General features: G+C 33.5%; 1 protein-coding gene across 5 annotated transcripts in view; it reads left to right on the top strand.

The window, feature by feature from the left end:
* BBS9 (Bardet-Biedl syndrome 9) overlaps positions 1 to 23,433 on the top strand; it is a 309,787-nt gene that overhangs the window by 63,388 nt on the left and 222,966 nt on the right. For all 5 annotated transcript variants that reach the window (XM_086742981.1, XM_086742982.1, XM_086742983.1 and 2 more), the window contains 7 exons: positions 458 to 560; positions 1,520 to 1,624; positions 3,716 to 3,730; positions 7,495 to 7,635; positions 8,863 to 8,958; positions 13,663 to 13,835; positions 16,009 to 16,161. In XM_086742981.1, the coding sequence (XP_086599107.1) occupies positions 458 to 560; positions 1,520 to 1,624; positions 3,716 to 3,730; positions 7,495 to 7,635; positions 8,863 to 8,958; positions 13,663 to 13,835; positions 16,009 to 16,161 (786 nt within the window). The remainder of the gene's footprint in view (positions 1 to 457; positions 561 to 1,519; positions 1,625 to 3,715; positions 3,731 to 7,494; positions 7,636 to 8,862; positions 8,959 to 13,662; positions 13,836 to 16,008; positions 16,162 to 23,433) is intronic.

Here is a 23,433-nt window from a genome sequence, read left to right as displayed (position 1 = left end):
ATTATGTATTGCTCTTTGCAATTAAAGGAAATAATTTATTTCATTAGCTTCGTTTTTATTCTTTTTTTTTTTTTAATTTTAATTTTAGTCACCTAAACCAGGCAACATTTCATTTTTATTTACATTAGAACAAATGCACATGACACTTGCAAAATACTAACATTTTAGTTAATTCTTTAGCACTAGTTTGTCTTGGGTTAAAATTACAAAGAATGTGAGAAATCGCCTCATTTTTTGTAGCCTTTCAAGTTATTGTGTTCCATTATTGGCTGTAAGTAAATAAGAATTTTAAAGGGAAAATACTGGTTTTGAAGTTGAAATTTGAAGTTCTTAAACAGTGTTGCTGAATTGCTCTTTGCAGGTTTTTCATATCTCTTTGCTGATTATGTTTGCTTTCTGCTATGCAGAGATTAATTTGTTGCTTTGTTTAAATACTTCTGTCTGTCAATTGATTTAGATAACAATACAGAGCAGAGTGACTGCGCAGAAACCAAACTTGGTAGTATGTGTACAAGCTCCATTAGCAGTGACCCATGACCAGTTCATCTTTGATGATTTAGGTAAATTATTATATTACCATTGTAGCTATTGTATCATATTACTTTTTCTGAGAATATTTGGAAGGTGTAGTCCAGCCTCCATCAAGTGCATTGTTGCAGATATACTGCAGTTAAAGCAATTACAGATTTCCCTTGCCTGCACTCCACAGCTGTTTGGTGGAGGAAGACAAAGTAGAAAGAAATGGAGTTACTTCCTTCATTGTGGTATGATGTGTGGCAGATGAGAAGAGGCAGGGTGGCAGCTTTGTGATGGAGGAAAAAAAATAATCAGTTAATCTGTGGTACTTTTGCTGGGGCATTTTGTTCTGCTGGCAATTCTGTCTATGTAGAAATGGCACTGCTAAACTAAAAGCAGGGACAGAAAGATTGTTTACCTATCGACAGTCTAGCATATGCTCCCAACTTAGCATGAACTGTGTGGTAGTTGTAGCCTTTTTCCAATTCGGTTGTAAAGGGACATGTGGGATTGCCTTGAAGACTAAGTGAAGCTAAAAACCAGAGAAGTGTGTCCTGCTACCTCAGTTGGGACTGCAGACCGTTTCTTCTCTGAAATGTGCAGTAATGGCCTCTATTGCAAAAGGGCTTTACTGGCAGCTGCTTTTGTCTGAAAGGACAGTTCTTATGTTTTCTCAGCATATGACAGGAGCAAAGGGCTGATGGCTTTGTAAAATACTAAAATTACAGTATAAAACTGCATTTGTTTTGATATTCTCAGTGTTCAGAATTGTTTTATTGGTTATGCCTCAAAATAGTTATAAGTTGGAGAGACTAATTTGCCTATTACAAATTCCGAATTTTAAAAAAAAGCATGTCCAGTGATTTGATAAAGCTGAACTGATAGAAACAACTGTCATCATTTAGTAGACTATTTCCCAAAGTTCTAGAAAATGTTGCTTTTATTTGTTGCTATGTTGTTGATATGTTGCTATTACTTTTATTTAATTTTGTATTGTTTTTAGAACGAGATTCATCTGAAACTGTGGTCCTGTCTGTGTTTTTGAAGGGGAATTGTTCTCCATCAGAACTAGAAGGAAATTGTGTGGTTTCATATGATATAGCAACAGGTAAGCCACTGGAGATTTCAAATTGATTTGTCTTTTTCGAGGTCTTTTTCTTTACATATTTTTTATAAATGTTCTTTTGAAATATATTGAGGGCAGTAGTAATTAAAGAAAAATTATGTATCAGAGTCTAATGTTCATTTTTAGTTCATGTTTTATGTAAGATTGCTAAGTTATGTGATTGGTCTTATAGAGGTAAAATCATATTCTTGTGGTTTGGGAAGCAGCTATATGAGCTTTCTCACCCAGTCCTATCAATTTGTTTCCGTTCTGCTCTTTAAAGGACCACCTCTTGGAGTGAGAGGTTAATTACATCTTTATGACTATTCAGCATTCTGGGCTGCTAACAAATGTGACAATAACTGCTTCCCCACAGAGGAAGAGATTTGAATAAGCATTGGGAGTGATTATTCCTCACTTCCTTTCCAACAGTTGAACATATTCATTCTAACCCAAAAGAACAGAAACTAAGTAGTTCTGTTTTATAATGCCCTAATGACCCTAGTGATAGAATATGTAAATTTACCCTGCTATCCATAACTGAAGACTGATTAGCTTAGTTTTCTACACATAGCCTTGTGAATGTGTCTGGCTACTGAGAAACTGTATTTAGGCAAGGCTTCCATGTTAAGTTAAATGCAGCATAAACCAGTTTAAGCTCTCTGTTCTTCACTTCTCACTGCTTGGCTTTGTTCCTGCACCTCCTCTCCTGTTGTGCTCACACAATCAACAGTTATTTCTCAGCCAGATTTGCTGGTTTCGTTCACTGTGCAAACACAGCGCTGTGCCAGCACAAAGGGAAGGGTAACATGGAGCAGACTGGCATCAGAGAAATGCATGTGGAGTTAGGGTTTCTGGGAGAGTGGTGGTCCTATGTGGACGCTTTTATTTAAGCACTTACTTCACATCACTTCTCACTAGAAACACTGTATTTATGATGATAGTTTAGGCTGTGTGATGATTAAAATGTTTATTTCTAGACAAAACTGAAACTCATGTTTTTGAAGAACTTGGTCTTACCCTCTTTAGACAAGACTTGCAGAGAAGTGCAGAGGGTGGGAGAGAAAAGGACACTGCTCACTTTTTCTTGAGAGCCTGCACAAACAGCTTGTACAACTTAAATCCCTCTGTATTGTTGACTCTGACTGCTTATTCCTTATGAATGAGATGCTGTACCTTCTTAAGTGTCCAGCTTAGTGATGTGGCTTTAGACAGGTTTTGTGGTACAACTGTATAGGTAGTATACTTTTAAGTATCTTGGATCCTCTGATTTTGAAAGCTTTCTTTTTATTTTGCTGGTCTTCTGCGATTTTGCTTTGCAAGATCAGGTTATCAAAAGGTATTTCTCACTGACAAATAAATGGATTATTTCTTTCAGATGATACTAGTTAAACTTATGCTTGTATTTTAGATATTAGATTGAATTTTGGAAGTCTTTTGGTTGGGGAAGTAAAGAAATCTTGTATCTATCTTAAGTATGTTTGATTGTTTATGTACAATTAAAAAAAAAAAATCCCTGGAAGACATTAACAGAATTAGGGAACTGTAGAATAAATTTTAAAAAATTACCTTTAATGCTAGAATTTGGAAGACTTCTAAGTAAAGGAGTGTAATTAAGATCCTGCTAAATTTTTTGATATTGACTTAATAATTAAGCTGGGATAATTCTATTCAATTACATACAAATACTAGTGTTATTTGTACAAGGCAATCAAATCCTTAAGTATAATATACTAGTAAACAAAAATTAAGTGCCTTTGTGACTTCATTTTATCTGAATAGAGACATTTTCATTTTTTAATTTTTTTTAAGATATCCATATCTGTAGCCAAATCAGTCTTAAGTGTGTCTCTGTGGGATTCATACATCTGAAAGTTAATGAGTCACTCAGTTGGATAGGATTGCGCTATTGATGAATGTAGTCTCATGTCTGTTTTTTGGCTAGTAGTATGTCTTTAAGTATTGTCTACTTGATAAATACTGCTTAAGTTCTTTAAAACTTGTTAGTACATTTCCTTTTTTTCTTATTTGAGTAGCATCTTATGTATTCTTTTTTTTTTTTCCTCTTTTGTCCCATTGCTGATGATACGGTAGAGCTCAATCCTGAAGGTGAGTGAATGGAAAAAATGCAAAGTTTGAATGGTTTTGTGAGTGACAGCATATGCTGAATAAAGCAGATTTGTAAGGGAGCTGTTATTTCTCCTATTATTTCTAGAAGTTCTTATTGTCCTTGGTTTGATGCTATGAAAGTGTGACTATTTGAGAAAAATTGAAAGTAAGTGAGGCTTAGACATAAGAAGACAGTTACCCATAGGGAAAATAAAAAGTAGTAAAGATGTTTCTTGGTGAAGTATATTGCACTTTCTCATATGTAGCGTAGGAATTTTGCAAAGAATTACGTGCCTTACGCATTGAGATTGGAAATGGAAAACACAATTGCATATTCTTTCTTTACTATATTTGTAGTTATTTTTTCAATGTTCAGCAAGAACTTAGGCAGCTAAATTATAGCTTTTTTTTTTTTTGGTGCAACTGAAACAGCTATTAAGGATTTGTAGCTAATGCTATGCTGTTTGGAATGAATAGGTCTAAGAATGATGTCACTTAACATCTCTTCATTCCGATTCCTATTGGAAACATCTTATTCAAGGCTAAAATACTGCTTTCTAAATGAGAATACCAGCAGGACAAAACTTACCTGTGATTTTGGTAGATATGATACTTGCAAAAGGTACAATTAAAAGATAAAACAGGACTGGAAAGTTAGCTTATGTATAAGTAGATTAAAAAGAGAGGATAGCTTTGCAATGTAGTTGTATATTTGTTGAAAAGATATAGTCCTTGTAGGAAATATTTTACTAACTTTAAAAACATAATTTAAGTGCAAATTCCCCTTTTGGTGAAGGGAAAAAAGTTGCCTGTCGTAGATTTAGAGATCAACTGAAAGGGTATTTTCAGTTTTGCAGTTTTCCTAAATAGAAGTTTATATATATAAATATATGTATATTTGAGTCTTGTTTTTCAATATTTATGTTCTTAGGACCATACTAAGTGAACCATAAAAGTAGATAACTGTGTTAATAGTTGCCTTCCTTTTCTGGTTTCTGGATGTTTCAGAGGACCTTGAGGTGCTGTACAGGAAATAGATACTTGAACTATCTCAATAAAATACTACTCTTGGCAAGAATAGCTATCATCATGTGGCAAATTTCTGCTATACAAAGTAATTTCAAAAATTGTTTAAAATAGACTACATATATAAATAAACTATATAAAAAAAATTATATAATTTGAAAGGGTAACGTTCTAACAAATTAAGATTTGGATTTTGTATTAAGAAATTTCTAATCAAGATGAAAACCTGATACTGAAGAGAATATTGTGGAGCACAATAAACTTTGTAGAATTATCTGGGACAAAATTTGTTTGGGTTACTGTTAGGTGCACTGGACTAGTTACATTCAGAGTCATCAATAGCAGAAAACAAATAAATTCTCTGAATATTTAACATCCTAAATTAGAGATCAGAGCTTTACTGTATTTAATCATGTGTATCAATGTTATATTTCAAATATAATTAAGATGAATGCATGAGTAATTTGGAAGTGAAATTGTATCTACAGTGCATGTAACATTACTTTTTCAGGTAAGTGCGTAGTATACCTTTAAATAGTAGTAACTTATAGGTTAATGTTACAGAATTTCTGTTGTGTTTCAGAGTAGAAGAGAATCTGAAATTTTTTCACATTTTTTCTTTCTTACAGTGCTAAAATTGTATATTGTACAATGTATCACAGCTCTAGATAAAGTGAGATGTGTTACTAGATATAACACCAAAGAATTGAGAAAGTTTTGGCTCCCACACTTTGCTACTGCTTGTGTTTCTTTACTACCATTTACAATACTGAAATATTCTGAAAGGATTTCCCAGCAAGGGTTTTTCACTGTAGTGGTAAATTTTATTGGAGCTTTTTGGTTTGGTTTTCTTATATGTAGTTGTTTTTTGACTCATCAACTAGAAATCTCCTCAGTCCCCTTTCAAAGCCAGATACTATTTCATTTAGTTTCGATTTGACCTTTGTCTGAAATATTCAAAAATAAGTTTATGATGAGGCAGATTGAGAGCAGACTATCTAGGAAGAGCTGGTTTGAAACAAGAAGAAAAACATCTTTTAAACTTAAAGTAATTTCCAAATCTCTTTGGCTAGTTTTGACAGTAATTTTTTTTTTCCTGTTGATAAGTCTCCATATCTAAGTTCAATAGTAAGATGTTTGTGTTATGTTGTCATCAAGAAAAGATTTTAATTTTCCCATCAGATGATGAAGATACAATTAAGTGAATAATTCTGAAAGGTCATGGATTTATTGTCAAGTACTTTTTCAGGAATTTTCCTTGGAATCTGAGGATATCCTAGTTTTGAGGACCTGTCTTAAGCTTTCTGCTTGTTTTACAGTGATTTTGGTTTTTGTAAGCTGCTGCAGAATAGTTTCTTGGAGACATTATCAGCCAGCCGAAAGAGCTAATGAATCGACAACCAGAGGGATGAATCTGAGCCTTCTAGAAATGTTTTTCCCCTGTGATGAGCCTTAGAAATAATTTTTCATTGCGAGAGATCAAAGCAGCAAGCAAAGTTGTTAGCAAAAAGCTTGGATGACTATTAAGTGTTTGAGCTCTATTTTTATAGTAACCTGCTAAACTTACATGACTGATAACCTCTGTGTAGCTAGCACTTTCATTACTTTTCTATCTCCGTATATCCATGACAGTAATTTACTTTATTCACTCTAAAAATATACTTTGTTAAATTCTTCTGTGGTGAGTGTTGGGCTCGTGTTTGAGTTTCGTGGGTTATTTGGGAGAGAATGAGTGATTGTTGCTGTGACATTAATACTATTCTCAGTAAGATGAGAATTGCTGCCTATAGTGATGTCTGTACCCAGAGGAAACAAGGTTTCACTGTTAACTGCTTCATCAAAAAGTCCTTCTCAAAAACTCCATAATTTGGCTGTCCAAAAGAGCAAGAACTCCATATTTTGTAGCAACTAGCGCTTTACCTTTCACATAGAACACACTAGGCAATTTCTAACATGCCAACAATTTAAAACAATGTTTACATTTGAGCAAATTTTTGACACGTTATAATGAATGTGTTCTTGAAATGTTAGTGTTAAAACTTCCTCTTTTCTCTTGCACCATTCTGATAACATTGCATATGATACTACATCCCAATATCAAAGGTAGTAGCCAGTTTTTTCTGCAGTTCTGTTTTATTATGATGCAATGAGTTGAAAGATAGAATTTAATATACCTTTGGGTAATAATCTCTATTAGGTACATTCTTTTTCTAAGCTGCAAACCTCTGACAGATGATATGAATGTTGCATAGATGTTATTTAAGGGTATAAAAAAGAGTAAATGTGTTCTTAAAAAGGATTTAGTTTGTGATATTCCTGATGAAAACGTACATACTTCGATTTTGTATTTGAAGCATCAGGAATAATCACACAGCTGTTGTCTATGTTAAAGTATAATTATTTGTCTAGAGCATTAAATAAAATGTTAATCTTCATTGCATGTTAATTGGTGTAAATACAGGTATGTAGTAGGTTTGGCTAATAACTTTTTCTTTCCCGTTCAGTTGAAAATGTTCACTTGAAAAGCTAATTAGAAGTATTCAAATTTAAAGGTATTTTAGGTGGAAAGTTTAAATAAAATTGCGAATTTTACATAGTTTTAAGATATTTTACGTGTTTTAAGGTATTCCTAAATCACATTAAAAATATCTTGTTATACTTCTTTAAGGACAACAGTCTAAAGTGTCTTGTACTCAGAATATGAATATGAAAGGTGAATCTGTGTTCTTTCATTTTAGGAACACCAAAAGTTGCACAGTGTAACTTCAAGCTGCCTTTGCGCTTAATTTGCTTTCCAGCTCAACCTTCAAAAGCAGCAAACCACAAGCTAACTATTGATACCAATAAACCTCCCATCAGTTTTCTCACCATTTTTCCAGGTAGATTTTTAAATGCGTCTATAATATGAAATGTGTTAAGAACTCCAACAGGAATGACTCATTTAGCTTAATAAAACATAGGCAAAAAAAAAGGGAATACAGTTCCCTTCAGTAAATATTTTGTGGCTGCATCATGGATCTAGATGATCATATTAGCATAAGAAGACCTGAATAAACAGAGCTTGTAAAGTGATTGTGAATAAGTTAAGTCTGGCTGTGATTAAGTTTCTGAACTTCAGATGACTAAGGTTCTGGTACAGTCTTCTGAGAGCTGAATGGGCCAACAGCTTTAATATAATATTTTTAAGGTGGAGCTGCACCTCTTCTTGAAAAGCTTGTGTTTCACATTTGTCTGAGAGCAATGGAGTAGGCATGGGTGGGTTTTTTGGTAGCATGATTTTCTTCACTTTGAGGGTAAATATACCTTTTCTCTCAAGTAGATGTGCTGTGTAGTACTTACTTAAAACAGAGAAACTTTTTTCAAAGGTCTACATTTTGGGGTTTTAATCATAGGCTTCCATTATGGCTAAGCAATGATAAGTCTATGGAATTATGGATTTCTGTTTACAGATTCTTTCAAAATAGAGCATTTTTTTTTTTTTAACTTAAGGATGCATTGGTGAAAATGTAACACAAAGCATAGGCCTAATGTGTTCCAAAAGAATGTATTAATATCTTCTCATTTGTGTTCATTGCATTTTTAGTGGAGGGGGAGGGAGGGAAATAAAGCGTGCTGTTTATGATGTGATCTGTGAAGTAACTTTATATTCTTGGTGTACTCAATAAAGAAAATGTATCTCTTGTTTGTTGTGCTCTGTACTGAAAGCTGAAAAGCAACACTTTCATGATAATTTCCATATAATTTCTGCATAAATATCTTAATTAAAGGTGACCTTGCATCTGGTAAAAAGTGATAGTCTTTGGGCTGTACACTAATCACAGTTCTTTTAAGATGGTACAGGTGAACCTCTGAGAAACCTACCTTTTGTTTCCAGGATGGGGAAGAACAACAGTGTGTGGCTCAGCTTCCACCTGTAAATAAAGGGAGGGTATACCAAACTACTGCTGATGTTCTTTACTTCTGAGCTCTAAGAAGGGGAGCAGTCTTACTCAAATTGCCTTTCCTAAGTTGTTCATGTGAAGCTTGATACGGTCCTGGCTATGGCCTGAGGTTTGTTGAATACCAGTGTCGAAATATAGAAAACTGTAGTTAACTTTATCTTTCAGACTTTGTTGATCCATCTGAGGATGACCAGGCAAATGTTCTGGGATTTCAGTTTTTAACTGGTTCAAAAACCACTCTACTTGCTTCAAAAACATCACGTAAGTGCTATTAGTAGTAATGTAAAAGAGGCCTTATAATCACTTAATGTATGTACAAAATGAGAATGTGGGTCATATAAAGAAGGGTAATCACTGTGTGAGAATTAAGGAGGAGTTTCAAAGTGTTAACCAACCGCTTCTTATCCCAAGTCTTATCCTTATTCTCAACTATCTAATTATGTTACTAGGGAAGGCACTAAATTTTATAACAAAACAAAAAATCATACCCAAAATATAGTACACTACAGTGACAATTATCTGAAGAAATTGGATTTTCTTCAGGTTTTTAGTGATGTTTTTGTTAGTGAATTAATACTGTCATTATAGTAATTGAAAAAATTACTCTGTTGCTCTGTTCCTCAAAGATATTTCAACACCTGTATTTGGAAGTAATCATCTACTGGAATTTTTGAAAGGGATTAAAAAGCAGATTTCTAACTCTCCACTGACTTTCAGTAATCCTCGACTTTAAGTAGGCATTAGACCCTACTCACTTGGTTCTCCACATCTAAATAAATGTTTATCTCTATGTTTAGATACCTGTATATCTTTGTAATTACAGGATTTTGAGTTCAATTTCCTTCCTGTTATATTTACAAAATGGACAAACATGCATGTAGATATACCGCTACCTGGTCCAGTGTCTCTTGTATAGGGCACTTTGTGAATTGACTATTCATGTTCCAACCACCGGTGAGTTTGTGCTCATTAAAAAAGATTGATTCTCTTCATTTTGGAGAGTTTATGGTCTTGCCCTGAGCAAGTACTCAACTTGCTAAACTCTTTCTTGGCGTACGCCTTGGAACCAAATCAGTTCAATTGTATTTAGCGTTTACCATGCCAGCAGAGCACAAAGTCTTCATTTAATACAGCAGACTGTATTGAAAAGCTAGAATACCTATTGCGCCTAATACCTAATTCCCTGTTCAAAGGGAACACTGTGAGAATGCATTCTGAAAATTGTTTAAGTGAGAAACCAGAATCTGGTTTGTTGATGTGAAATATTGTTAACACAAAAATAATCTGCCTCACTGTTTTAAAAAATAAGTATTCATGATGGGTTATATAAATATTGGTGACATCAGCTGTGAGCTATGAGATAATATTTTTAATGTTTTCTAATGTAATCAAATGTGTTAAAAACAGAAACCATCTGGAGAGTAACTTTCATCATATCAAGAATCACTTTACATTTCTAAGGTTCAAAGCCTTTTTTGTTTTTGTGTATGCATTATTTGCATACTATTTTATTGTTAGTTTGTTTTAAATATTTGTTTGAATAGTAGATCTTAAGCAGTTTAACTAGACATGCAATGATAGTTTCTAAAAACTAAATAATTTGAAGGATTTATAAATAACTATTTTCTTCTGGATTACAATTTAAATTTTTCATTTGGATTTTGTTTTGCATAGTTGCTAAATCTGGTGGTGTGAAAAGGACAAATTTGTATCTATAGAATGAACGTATTACAGCTTCTAGTGAGGCTATAACTTTTAATTCCCCCACCCCAAACCCTCAACCTTTTCCTCTCAGGTTTGTTTATTTACTAGGTAGGAATGACGCTTGCCGTCTTACTATAAACTTTCCCACAGTGCTTGTGAAGTTCACTTTACAAAGGACACTCTAAATATCTTTTTCTCTTAGTGTGACTACTCATTTTTTATGGCTGGGAATCCTTACTTTATAAAACAAATTGATGCCACCTTTTATATTATCAGTCTGTTTTGAGCATCCACTTCATGCATTGGATTGGGTTGGTTACAGAATTTCTTAGAGAGATTTGCTTATTTGAAATGTTACCTAAATAAAACTTAGTTAAAAAAATTGTAGAAGGTTCGATACTCAAATATTTTTATAAACAGAGACTATTCATAATACAAAAGCATTTTTGGTAGAATTTCATGGTACTAAAATGATCATGATTGAGTAGACAAATCATCTATGCAACTAATGAATGCAGATGAGATAATGTATTTTTAGGAGGTCCTTTTTCTGCTATGTAGTTTAACACTGAGTTTATACTTTGTAAAAGCACTTGTGCAAGATTGTAATTGTGTAAATGTTCTTCAAAAAGAAAATTGTATGTGTAGATAAATAGTGACTGGAAGTAATGGTGTTTTGGAAAAGTAAGGAAGCTCATTGGGACTCATCAGTCCGTATTTCTGGTTTTCCATAAAATAAATTAATCTTGGACAATGGAAGAAGAAATCTTTTTCTGTATCCCATATCAAATGGACCTCAAGTTTTGAATGGGAAGAACTTCATATAGGAATGAAAATCTCCAGGCTCAGCTGGGTTTCACTGCTGAAGCTGCAAACATGAATGATATCTGTTTTCACATTTATTTTTAATTGTATTACCTAATCCATTTTGAACAATGCAGTAATCGAAGACATTACTTCAGCCTGTGAATAGGATTGCTGCAACGAAGCCCAGCCTGAAGTTCATTTTGACAGTTAATACATATTAAAAAGGAGCTTAACCCACATAGATTAAGGTTTTAAGGATTTTTTTCTGAAATTTTTTAAAACTGTCTTTTAATCAAAGTGTAACGAAGGCTTGACTGCTAATTGTGGCTGGATTTTTTTTATACTAATGTGAGCTTCCTAGCTGAGAAATGAACAGAATCTTCTTAACTTTCTTCAGATAACCTACTGGCAAGGCAACCATTCTTGATGCAGGCTGTGCTAGTTAGACAAACTGTTGTGGTGTTAAAAGCCTTTGTAACCTGTGTAACCTATTGATGCTCCTCAGCCTCCTGCTTTTCTGTTTGATGATTTTCTGAAAATCTATTGTATCTTTCTGTAACAGAGCTTATTTTAACAAAAAGCTAACACAAGTTGGTTGGCTATTATAAAAAAACCCAGGATGAGCAGAAACATAGTGATTTCTTTATCTTTTTCATTGTATTTCTGTTTAAAGCATGTGTTTAGTATGACTAAATATTCTAAGTTTCATACGGTTTCTAAATCTGATTTGTCTTTTTTGAGAGCTGAAAGATCACGTAAAACAAATGACTGCAATACTGTCTACTCAGGCCGTGGTAAAACTGGATTGTGTTTGTATTGACCAATAAACAATGTATGGAAACTAAATATGCATTTTGGAGGAAATTAGTTTTATCCATTTAAAACCATTAATGTATTAGATATGTCAGTTATAAATGGAATGACTGTTGATTTGGCCTGAAAACATCTGAGCTAATTTTCTTCAAGGAAAAATCACTTAAGGCAAAGTATGATGATACATCCAACTAAATCTAGGCATTACGTTGTGAGTGCTTAAAAAATGCATATTAGGTTGAATGTTATCTTTAGCAGATGGTGTTCTTTTCTTTAACAGGCATGTTTTTAAATAAAACTTGCTTCTTTCCTGTTACACTGTAAACAGAATTTGTTATTCTCTATGCAGTAAAATACGTATCCTGGGAATGATGCCAGTGGTAATGTCAAACAATCTTGAATTACTAATGTTGAGAAAATTTTAAATAAGTATGTTCAAGTTCTAAAGAATTCTGGTTAATTTGGTTTACTGTGAACCTTGTTAACAAGGGCAAAACCCCCCTATTTTATATCAAACCTCAGCAACTATTTTCCTCATAGCTGCATTTCTATCTATCATTTAGGATAAGGTATTGGTAGATTTATAATGAAAACGAAATAAGGAACTGTTGTTTCAAAGTGTTTATCTGAAAAAAAAATTAAAAAGCTGCTATGATTTTCCACAATGTTTTCCTTTCAACATTTAGTTAATTCTGATTTCCTGGAAACTGAAGAGAAGATTATGCAATGTGGACTAGAAACAATAGAAATAAAATCTCATCCCACTAGGTTGATAATTTGAATTTCACAAAAATGCGATGAGTTAAATTAATTTGCTGGGACAGATCACACTGGCTAACAGGCTTTGTTTTTTTTACTTCAGTTTATATTAACATTTATTTCTACACTAAGCCATTTTTACAAAACCGTAGTGTGTAGATGGATAAAAATCACCTTCTACTAATATTAGCTGTATCTAGAGTGAAGCATAGCACTATCAAAACTCAATATTATTGTCTATCATAATAGATATGATAATACTTTTCCTACTAGGGGATGTCCCAGGAAGTGGAGATGTAATAAATATTATAGAGTGTATTGTCTAAGAACTCAGTAACCATTTCCAAAAGACATTCATGATTTTAAGAGGATTGTAGGTGGTTTGTTAGCACTGTTATCGGATGCTTAGGATGCTGTGCTTCCGTCATGGTCCACAGTGAATTGAGCCTAAATCTGCCTCCGATCCTCAGAAAAGCTCACTAAGGTTATGTTATGGCAGAGAATTGCAGAAAGCCTGTTGTTGTGACTTAGTATCATCCAGTAATTCTCTTGTTCCCTTATTATGGTAGTTCTTAGCTTTTTGTTCTTCATTAACAGACTCGTACTCTGAAATAAGTAGTCCTGAAGCAATAAATACTTTCATTTTGTGCTACAAAATTGCCTGCTAAAGTTGGCATAAAAGAGAGAGTACTTAGGACTGGCATCAATAAAAGACAAGTATTTTTTTAACACAGGTGAACGTGTATCTCTTAAAAAATCTCACATAGACTTTGGATACAAGTAGCAAGTTAAATTTGTGTGTTACCTAAACTATGTTGTATTGGGATTGTATGTAGCTTAAATGTTTGTTCATTAGTCTTGTATTCATTCTTGTTTTCAAAGAACGTTATAGGATCCAGAGTGACCAGCTAGAAGACCTTTGGCTGATAACAAAAGAGCTCATACTTCGACTTGAAGAACATTTCAAGAAGCAAAACTGCAAAGATTTTGCATGTACCTTTTCTGGTTCAATTCCTCTGCAAGAATATTTTGAACTAATTGATAGACATTTTGAGGTATGTTACATAATATGTGAATTGTTAATGTTCTGATAGTTTAAGAAGTGTTTTTATGTTAGTACTATGATTAATCAGATTATGACTATAGCTATCACAGACATTTGGCTTTCAGAAAATAGAAAGCTGCATCTAAGATAGAGCTGGAAAAAATGTTGTAATTTAGTTTTTAAGATATGGAACATGCCTTGTCTCTGTGACAGCCCTTGTGATTAACAAAGAGCAAGTAGCTAGCGTGCAGTCTCCAAATGATACAAATTATGGTACTAGTATTTGCTGTTCTGCTCACTACTTGTAAAGAAGCCATGAGTTCTTCATTCACTTACATCACGTTAATTGTAAAATTATTTCTAAAATTTGTTCTTATTTTTAGGCTACTATTCCATAATAATGAAGCCATTAGCATTTTTTTTCTGAATCATCCTGGTAAATATACTAAAAATTCTGTCAGATTTTAAAAAACTGCCCCTGTAGTAGTGGCATTGGAGGCTCAAGGAAGTTTACCAGACCAGATATAAAATAAATGTAAATCCTTTTTGCTGTTTGGTCATGCAGATAATAATGAAAAATCTCCAATTGTTTAGCTAGCTTGTAGAAATAGCTAATAAAATAAAATATATGCATTTCTTCACCCCTTATCTTTCCAGTAAAATAAGAGAATAGCTATTTCAAAATGTCTATTAAATGCATGTAATAGGCAAAAGCAGTAATGTAGGTATGTAAGAGTGAAAAATACTATTGGATGTTCTTTCACGCTGCCAAATTTTCTGTGAGAGGGAGCCATCAACCACACAGAAAGATGGAAGTTGTAGTTGGGATTCTCTGGGATTTTTTAATGAGTCAGCCTCAATCCAGGTCTATCTCTCAAGCTCATGTGTAGTTATTCTGTTAGTCTTTGAAATAATTTGAAATTCCAGAAGTTTGGGGTTTTTTTTAGTGACTGGTGTTGTAGAAACAGCTTAAATATAGGCTTCATTAGATTGTGTTACAAGCTTAAATACATTGAAGTTTGAAATGTAGATGTGAGGAAATTTAATCTAATTATATTGCAACTGACTTTTGAAGTTTATGAAATTTTACAGTAATTATCTGTTCTAGAAAGTATCAGATGATCTATCAAGGAGATAGGATCCTAATGCTCCCATCCCTGTTAGTTCAAACATTTTTGGCAAGCTTGGGACAGTGTTGCTTGAGATGTCCCTTTTTTCCTCCTACTTCTAGAAAAGCTGCATAGTGTTTCTTTTTCTCTTAGCCTCCCTTAACTGTCCTTCATAATTGGATACTGACAGAATAGTATGTTTGCTTATTTTTAAATATAATCTATTTTCTAAATTTAGGAAACTTTATTTTTCTGCTTGTTTTGGGACACTTTAAAATGGATGTGTGTCATAATGCTCACATGTGGAAAGCTATGTGTCTTAATGTTTCTTCTCATAACTTCTGCTAGTTATAGTACATCAGCTGTACAGAGGAGTCCCAGCTTTTTGAAAGACTCACCTTTTATTTAGTCATTTTTTGTTAGAGAGATGTACTGGAAAATGGTAAAGTGATTAAAATATAAAATAAGAATTCTTATTACCTGGGGATTTGATGTACAACGTTGTTCAAAGATTTCTGAACACTTTAAGAAAGCTTGTTGCTGTAGCTTATATATAAAAGGAAAAAGAATTCCACTTCAGAAAAAGACAATAACTGAAACAGTACAGAATTTAGTATTTCTATTCATACTTAAGGGAATAACCATTTACTTTCTACTAGAATGAGTATCAAGTCCAGTACACTGTGTGTATGTGTCATAAATAGCACACCAAATGAAGAAGAAGCCTTCAGATTCTACGGGTGAAATTTCACTCCTGTTATTAGGCTTCTTGATGAGATATTTATGCATTTTCACAGATTATTGTGTCTGTTGACAATTAGTTTTGATTTCGGTGGCAAATGATAATTCTTTTAAATGTTAATGAATTTTAATGGATTAATTTAAATGCTAATGAATTTTAGATGTTAATGTTAGGTTCATGAGGAATGTAAAATATGCAAGTGGTATAAATGACATTAATAATAATACACACTCTCCCAAAAATTTTACTGTCATTTCCCCATTTTGTTTGGAATGTGCATACATGATGTATATGACCTTTAACCTGAATGCTTGAAACTCCTTAAATTGCAGCTCCGTTTGAATGCTGAAAAGTTTCAGGAGCTGTTATCTGAAAGGGCTGTACAGTTTCGAGCTATTGAGCGGCGATTGCTGACACGATTCAAAGACAAAACTCCTGCTCCTCTTCAACATCTGGATACCTTGCTAGAAGGAACATTCAGAGAGGTCAGTACAGTTTGATTATGAGCCTAACCTTTCTTTATGTTGTTGGTAAAACTTAGCTTAAAGCATATAAGCTATGCTTTCCTGGTTACATTTACCATCCAAGAGACCAGGAAGCAGTAATTTGTTTAACCTAATTTTCCTTGTAACTTTCCAGATGATTTGCAATAGTTTTATTTAATCTGTGACCACAAAATCTTTACTCCTAGGTCACACCAGCTTGACAGTACATCATTCTTTCCTAACTGATGTTGATAGTGTAAATATTTTATAGTTCATGTGAAAATATTTTATAGTTCATAGCTTGTGTAAATATTTTATGGTACACTGTAAACTGGTGGAATGGTTTGGCTGGTGTAACATTCACAACAAAATTGTCTGAGGCTGACCATGTCCTTCCTTATGGGGATTTTATGTTCTAATCATTTCAGATTGTGATAGCTGCAGAATAACTATGTTTTTAAAAAATTCATTCCTAAACCATTCCCATACTGGAAGTTCACAAGGAGTAAAACAGCTTTTCTTCCTTTTCTTCCCTCAGCCCTGTATTGTTTTAGAATCACCCTTGTTTCATGACACATACCTTTTGCTAAGAAGTTACTTTATGCGTTTTGTGCTTTCCTCTTGGGAGATTTATTTTACTTTCTAACCTGCCTTATTAGGCAAGCTGAGACACAATTAGATTCCTTGCTGGAAAAAAAAAGACTTACGTTTACGCGCTGTTGTATTTCACAAAAAAATTAAAAAAACAAAAGTGTTAAGGAAAAATATTTTTCCTTACTGTTTAAGAAAACATTTCTCTAAATGGGAGAAAACTGCCTTTCCATGTATGATTATACATGAGTCAGATTTGCCTTTGTTTCAGTCTTTACTGTGAATGAGTTAACTTATGTGATGGTTTAAGTTTGAAAGTGGGAGTCTTCTGGTTACTTTAAAGAATACTAGATATTGTTATGATAGATGGGTGACTCTTTATCACTTTGAAATGGCGTGACTGAGTAAGACCTATAGATAGAAAAAAACGAGTCTCTTGAGTCTGCTTTTGCTGTGTGAATCTGTGGCCTTTAAACTTAAAAGCAACTGGGATATGGTTGACAGTTTTCTTATGCAGTTGAATGAAAGATGAGTTCTGACATTATGACAAAAATCAGGTAGTTGAAATAGAAGCTTATTTTATAAGGTCCTTCAAACCAAAATTAGAAGAGTGCTCTCCTTAACAATTACTGTTGTAACCTTTTAAAATTAGAATCAGTGTAATTGAAAGGAGAATGAGGAAAAAGATTTCTTTCCAGAGAACAAATGCTTACATTTTTCCATATTTGTTAAAACTTTGTTTTAGGCAAACTCGCATTTTTCTTGGTAGATTTCCTTTGTTGTTTTCTTTTGTTTGTGTGAATCCCCTTGCAACAAAGAAATATTGTTATTGTTAGTACAAACCAAAGTGTAGTAAAATAGTAGTTACCATACTCCACTGCTGCATATATTGTTTTGAAAGTGAGAGCTGTGGTAGGATTTAATATTGTCTCTTTGATATGTGGTTGAAATGAAGTTGTTTGATGATGCATTTTCTATATTAGAAAAGTTATTGTTTACTTTAATTCAGTATGATCTTCTGTCTTTGTTTGAACAAGTATATCTAATGCAAATAGTTGAAGTATTCAAACCATGGTACGTGTGTTTTCAGTATAGAAATAATGAGGCTGGATAAATATGAACAGTATAAAGTCTCATTCCAAAAATTCTTTTCAGCATGTAGCCTATTTGACGTTGGAATTAATGGGATTGTATTTTTGAACATACTGCTTTTCAGAACAACTGTTCAAACAAGTTGTCTTTTTTTTTTTTTCTTTTTGGAAAGTTGTCAGTTTTGAGTGCCATGGTTATGTTTAGTAGTTTTCCTAATGCAGACTGCATTCAATAAAGAAGGATGATCCATACTGCATAGGCTCTTAGTGAAATGATTCTTATTTGCTTCAGTGGAGTTTGGATTGAACTCCAAATAAGTAATGTAGAAGTTTTATGAGGTTTGGTAATAAAATAGATATGATTAGTCCCACAATAAAATATTCTGTTACAAAAGAAATTTATTCTCTTGCTATTGTCTGAGAATCTCATCTCCTCCCTTACGTTAAATATTAATAATAAGAAAAGAAAAATTTGCATTATTTTATCCCCTCATTTTTTTCACCGAAGTAATTTTTATTTACAAAGAAGCTTTTTGTTACTGTTTACATTGAGTTTTGCAATCATAAGGGAAATATATATGTTTTGGTTTTATAGTGTATTCCAAACCTTTTCATCTAGAACAGAAAGGAGTTTGCAGTTAGCATGAAAATGTGATTTTATTATTCTTTTAAACCCAGAATCTCCTGGACTTGGGCTCTATATGAAGTACATGCTTAATAGAATAACTATTGTAGCTTAGGATTTTTTAAAAATTGAAATTATAATGGTATAACCTCTCCAAATCCACAGGGATAGAAAGGTGCCTCTTCTTGCTTCCCTTATTTCCTTGCACCAGAACAGTTATACAGCAGATATATAACCTTTGTGTGAACAGCCTTTTAAACACAAATCAAATAATTCTGAATATTCAGGTCATGTAGTTTCATTGCCTAGGTGTGATACACACCTACTTTAAACTTATTGCATACCGTTTCTTTGCCCACCTGCAAATTGTTACGAATTGCTGAACTAATTTGAATTTTACAACTGAAGTAGTAAATGCTAATTTTCACATTTTCAACTTCAAGTAGACGTTGTATTTGTGTGATATGTATGCAGATGTACAATGTGTGTCAAACCTATAGATGCCAAACTGGAGAAAATTAATCAAGCTGCATTTGGTTGTCTAGTAAAAGGCATTTCTATTTATGAACTAAATTTTTTTTTATTAGTTCTTGTAAACTACCAACAAGGCAGGATGTATTTAGTGCTACAATAAAATTACTAATGGGTTTATTATAAGGAAAATTTAGCCTTACTTTTTATCTTTACAATAACAGAGAAAAATGTATAAGCAGGCATCAGTGTGTGCAATGATGAAAAACTTGCTTTTTGCTTTTATAGTCCTGTTAAATCTTTTCTTCTAGAAATTGTCTTTCTGAAGTAATGTTCTAGGTCCAAATAGATTTGAGTAAGTGTTCTCAACAGTTAACAGGTAGTGACATCAGGTGTTCCATTTTGGAAGAAAAAGAAAAGCTGTTATATATGTAGCAGACTTGTATTTTAGAAAAAGGAAATGTTATTCTTATGATCTTTAGCAATGATTTGTTGGAAAGTGCTATGGAAATAATGGAAAAATCAATTTGCAATAGATGCTATCTGTATGCCTATGAATTAGTTTATTGATCTCTGGTTTAAAAAAAAAAATGACCAGTGCAATTGGATGTGCTGCTAGCTCTTGTTCTAAGAAAGGAATTTAATTAGATAAATTTAAAGGCGATTGAACAGTAGTCGAGATTGCATAGATGTTTGGTTGTTTAAAGGACTTCAAATATGAAATAAGATTGCAGAAAATTTTATAGTAACTGTTGTAAACAGCATGTACTTTGCATAATGCTCACCTACGAGAGACATGTTATTGCTTGAAAGTGTAATTTAATGATCTTTAATCTCTACAATGTGTTTTGTGTCATATTAAATAAAAATCATAGTTTGACAGTAGCTGCAGATGCTTGCCCTGGAATTAAAATTTTTATGCATTGACTCTTGACATTCCCGGTACAAGTTGGAATTAAAAGTGTTATAAAAATCAGATGGTTCAATTTCTTATTTCAACCCACATGGATCTTATCCTAGTGAATCTAAGTAATACTACCTGTGTCTAGTTGTAAGCTAGTTTAGTAAGTCTAGTTTAACTCTTTAACCATATTTAGAAGACTACTGTAGTTACATTCTTTTAGGGAAAGAGGAGGAAGGATGAACTTGAAAGGTGAGGTGGAGTTCTCCCAGAGTGTTAACTGTTGCTTAACCAATTTTAAGTAATTAAAACATGAATCCGAGACAAGATTGAACAGTTGAAGCTTACAAAAAAGCAATCACTTCTGCCTTGCATTATATTACAATAAAAGATAGCAAGATTAAGACAAATCATGAAGCAAATAGATTTGTCCTGAATAGCCACACTTCCATCATATGTAGTAAGCATAGCTCCCTTCCTATTCTTTCATGCCACTATTACACACTACCTTAGATTTCCCTGTGTTCTGAGGATTCTTCTTTTACCCTGTAAAACCACTAATTCGCTTGTGCTTTCTAATACTGGCCTCTCACCCAGGGCTGCAGCACCCCCCCTCGGTTGCTTATTTTTGCACTTTCAAGCCAGTGAAGTAGTGCTGACTGGCAGTAGCCACCTAATCAGGCAAGATGGATGATGTTCTCTGTCTCAGTAGAAATACTAATAGTGTCTCTCCCCTCTCAGTCTGTTAATTTGAAAAGTGTGTAGAAGATTTAAATTATGTCTGGATCTTTGTATCACTGTAAAATTTTGTGTGATCATTGGAAATGACAGTTACTGGGAATGGAACAACAGCACAAGTCTGACATAAATGGTCAGCACAGTTGAATGACATCTAGGCTTAATAAGTACATCTTCTGCAACAGTGGGTCTTTATATCTCATTGGTGATATGTTTTAGCTTTTCTTTCTTTAAGGTACTTAATAAATTTGAGAGCCTCTTGCCATTAGTGAGAGAACCTAAAACGTTTTTCTAAACAGAACTGTCAGAACTAGTTGATGCTGCCAGTTTATGCCCTTTATTTTCTCCTAATCCAGCTATTCTGTCATGGTTATCTTATTTATATTATTACTGAATAACATATCTCACAGAAACACTTGGCTGTAAGCAGCAATAAAGCGGCTTTCAATGTAATTTTCAGATTTTGCTCTAGTAAACAACTGGAAGTTGTCCAGTTCATTCTACTGTCTGTAGTATATGGTTTGTATTTATCTCGATGGTCTTGGTCTTGCATCATATGAGGTTTCCATATGAATTGCAGCTTGAAGAGATTTGTGCACATAGGAATTTTTCCCTTAAAAACTCTTCTTGAAACGAGGGGAAAAGTATTCAACTAGTCTTTCAGATTTCAAGAGGTGCTCATAGGTTACTGTTTACAGGGAATAGGAACAAACACAATGGGGATCTTGAGCATTCAGTATAGACTTCTGGAGAAACAGATTAGTTTTGCAAAGGATTTGTGAGTCAGATGTATCTAAGTGAATGCATCGGTTCTTTTAATTAGTAATGTCACAGAGGCTACCCTTTCTCTTTCATGTGACAGTTTTGAAGAAAGATGCTTCTAAAATTTTCAGAACTTTATGAGCTTCATTACACAACCGTTTCTTTGTTGTAGCCTAATTGAAACAGAAAGATGATTTAATGTTTTTGAGATGGAACTTAAGCAATTGTGCTATGAATTGATGCCAGCTGCTAGAACTTAGGACTGGCCCACAGTTTCATGCCACAGCACAGGACTGGTCTTTACGTGCCCTTACATTCTTTGTTTATGGATAACTTTTCTTGCAACCAGTTTGATCCTTTTGGAGCACTTCAATCCCATGTATTTTTCAGAGTGACACTGAGTAGCTGTACTACATGATGGGATCTATTCTAGTCTTCAAAGCTGACATTTAAATAATAAATTCTAAGTCTAACTTTGTAGCATTCTTTCTCTCAAAGAAAGAAAAAAAAATTAGAGCAACACCTGATTAAAGCATGTAGAATCTGACCTGCAGCTTTGTTTAAGTTTTACTCTAAAATACACATACAAAAAGAACCTTCAGCTCATGTTAAAGTGTTAACTGAATGTTTTTTTTTTTTTTTAGAAAAGCATCCAAAAAGAGAAAGCTATGATACAATAAACTTTCAAAGTTAAATGTATGAAGAAAAAGCATATCTTTTGTACCCATGGACATAATTTAGGAGGCCATGGGAAGTGCACTAAATATTTATGTTTCTTGAAGTTTCAGCAAAATCTGTAATTAATCTGAATTTTGGACAGAGCTTAAAGGAACTTAGTTAGAATCCCTTTGAGCACATCTTACTTAACAAGACAATTGTGAGGAATTTTCACCCTAGTGCTGCTGATCGTGCATGTTATGTCTGTCTTTCATTGTGGTTTGTGATTAAGCAAGAGTGCTGAAACTTTTTCAAGTAGTATTTTAAGTATTAAAACACTGTATGCCGATTCTTGTCTGTTTTATAGTATTTGACAGTATCAGGCAAAATTTTTTTTGATATATAAATCATTGTCACAATTGAGATAACTAGTTGATTCTGAATTTTATGATATCATATAAATCATATGATTTCCTCTGAAATTTCAACACTTCAAATGAAAATGAATATTCCAATTAACATTTGACACGTATCCAAATGCAATCATATTTTATGTTTCTCGTTTAGTGCTTTTGATCATTTTTCAGAACAGATCCTTAACTGATTTAAACCATCATTATTCCAAAGACCCCGATTTATAAGACACAGAGTTCTGGCCCAGTATTTAAGGGCTTGCCCTTATGCCTGGGGACATTGCCAAGCATCTGCTTCATCTATATTCAACAGCAGCTATGTGTGAACGTGATATAATCCGGAATTTTTGCAGTTGTGTCAAAACTGAACAAAAAACGTACTAGTACACCTGTGTAGCACTGCAGTAATGTAGCTATGTGGCGCCCGGTTGGAGATGGTTCATGATCTCCTGTCTTTCAGGTGATGTGGAACAGTTCTATGTCTGTTCGCACCCTTCTTTCCAGATCTGTTCTAACCTTTTGCTTTACTGTTAGGTGCTGTGACAAGCAGAATTGCAAGTGCTCTCTGTCATTTGGTGTCTAGGCATGCACTCTAGTTTTGATAATCCTATCTGATATCTATCTTGCTCAGGATTTCCTGGAGTCCAGTTAACTCAAACTGGTGACAGGTGTTAGAGCTTTGTCCAGTTCCTGATACTGTATTTCCCTGCTACTGAAGGTATGTGTATTTGACACTTAGAGTATATTATAATTAAATTCTGTGAAGGAATTTTAAAATGTGTGCTTGCATTTTATTGTTAGACAACATGAAGAATACAGCTGTGTGGAAAACAGAGTCACCCTAATTGCAAGGTTCTAACATAATTTCATCTCTTAAACAAGAGATTTGGATCTTGCCATTACCTTTTGAAAGGAAGCACAATCTCTCCTCTTTGCCTCTCTTTGTTTCCCATTTTTCTTTGCTCTCAGAATAATATTCCCCCAGCTATCAAGTTACACCCTCCCATTTGATTTTTGGATCAG

This window comes from Chlamydotis macqueenii, chromosome 2 (genome assembly GCF_036417535.1).
Source record: "Chlamydotis macqueenii isolate bChlMac1 chromosome 2, bChlMac1.mat, whole genome shotgun sequence".
Taxonomy (NCBI): Eukaryota; Metazoa; Chordata; class Aves; order Otidiformes; family Otididae; genus Chlamydotis; species Chlamydotis macqueenii.
Note: the sequence above shows the minus strand (reverse complement) of the source record. Positions and strands in the feature narration are given on the sequence as shown.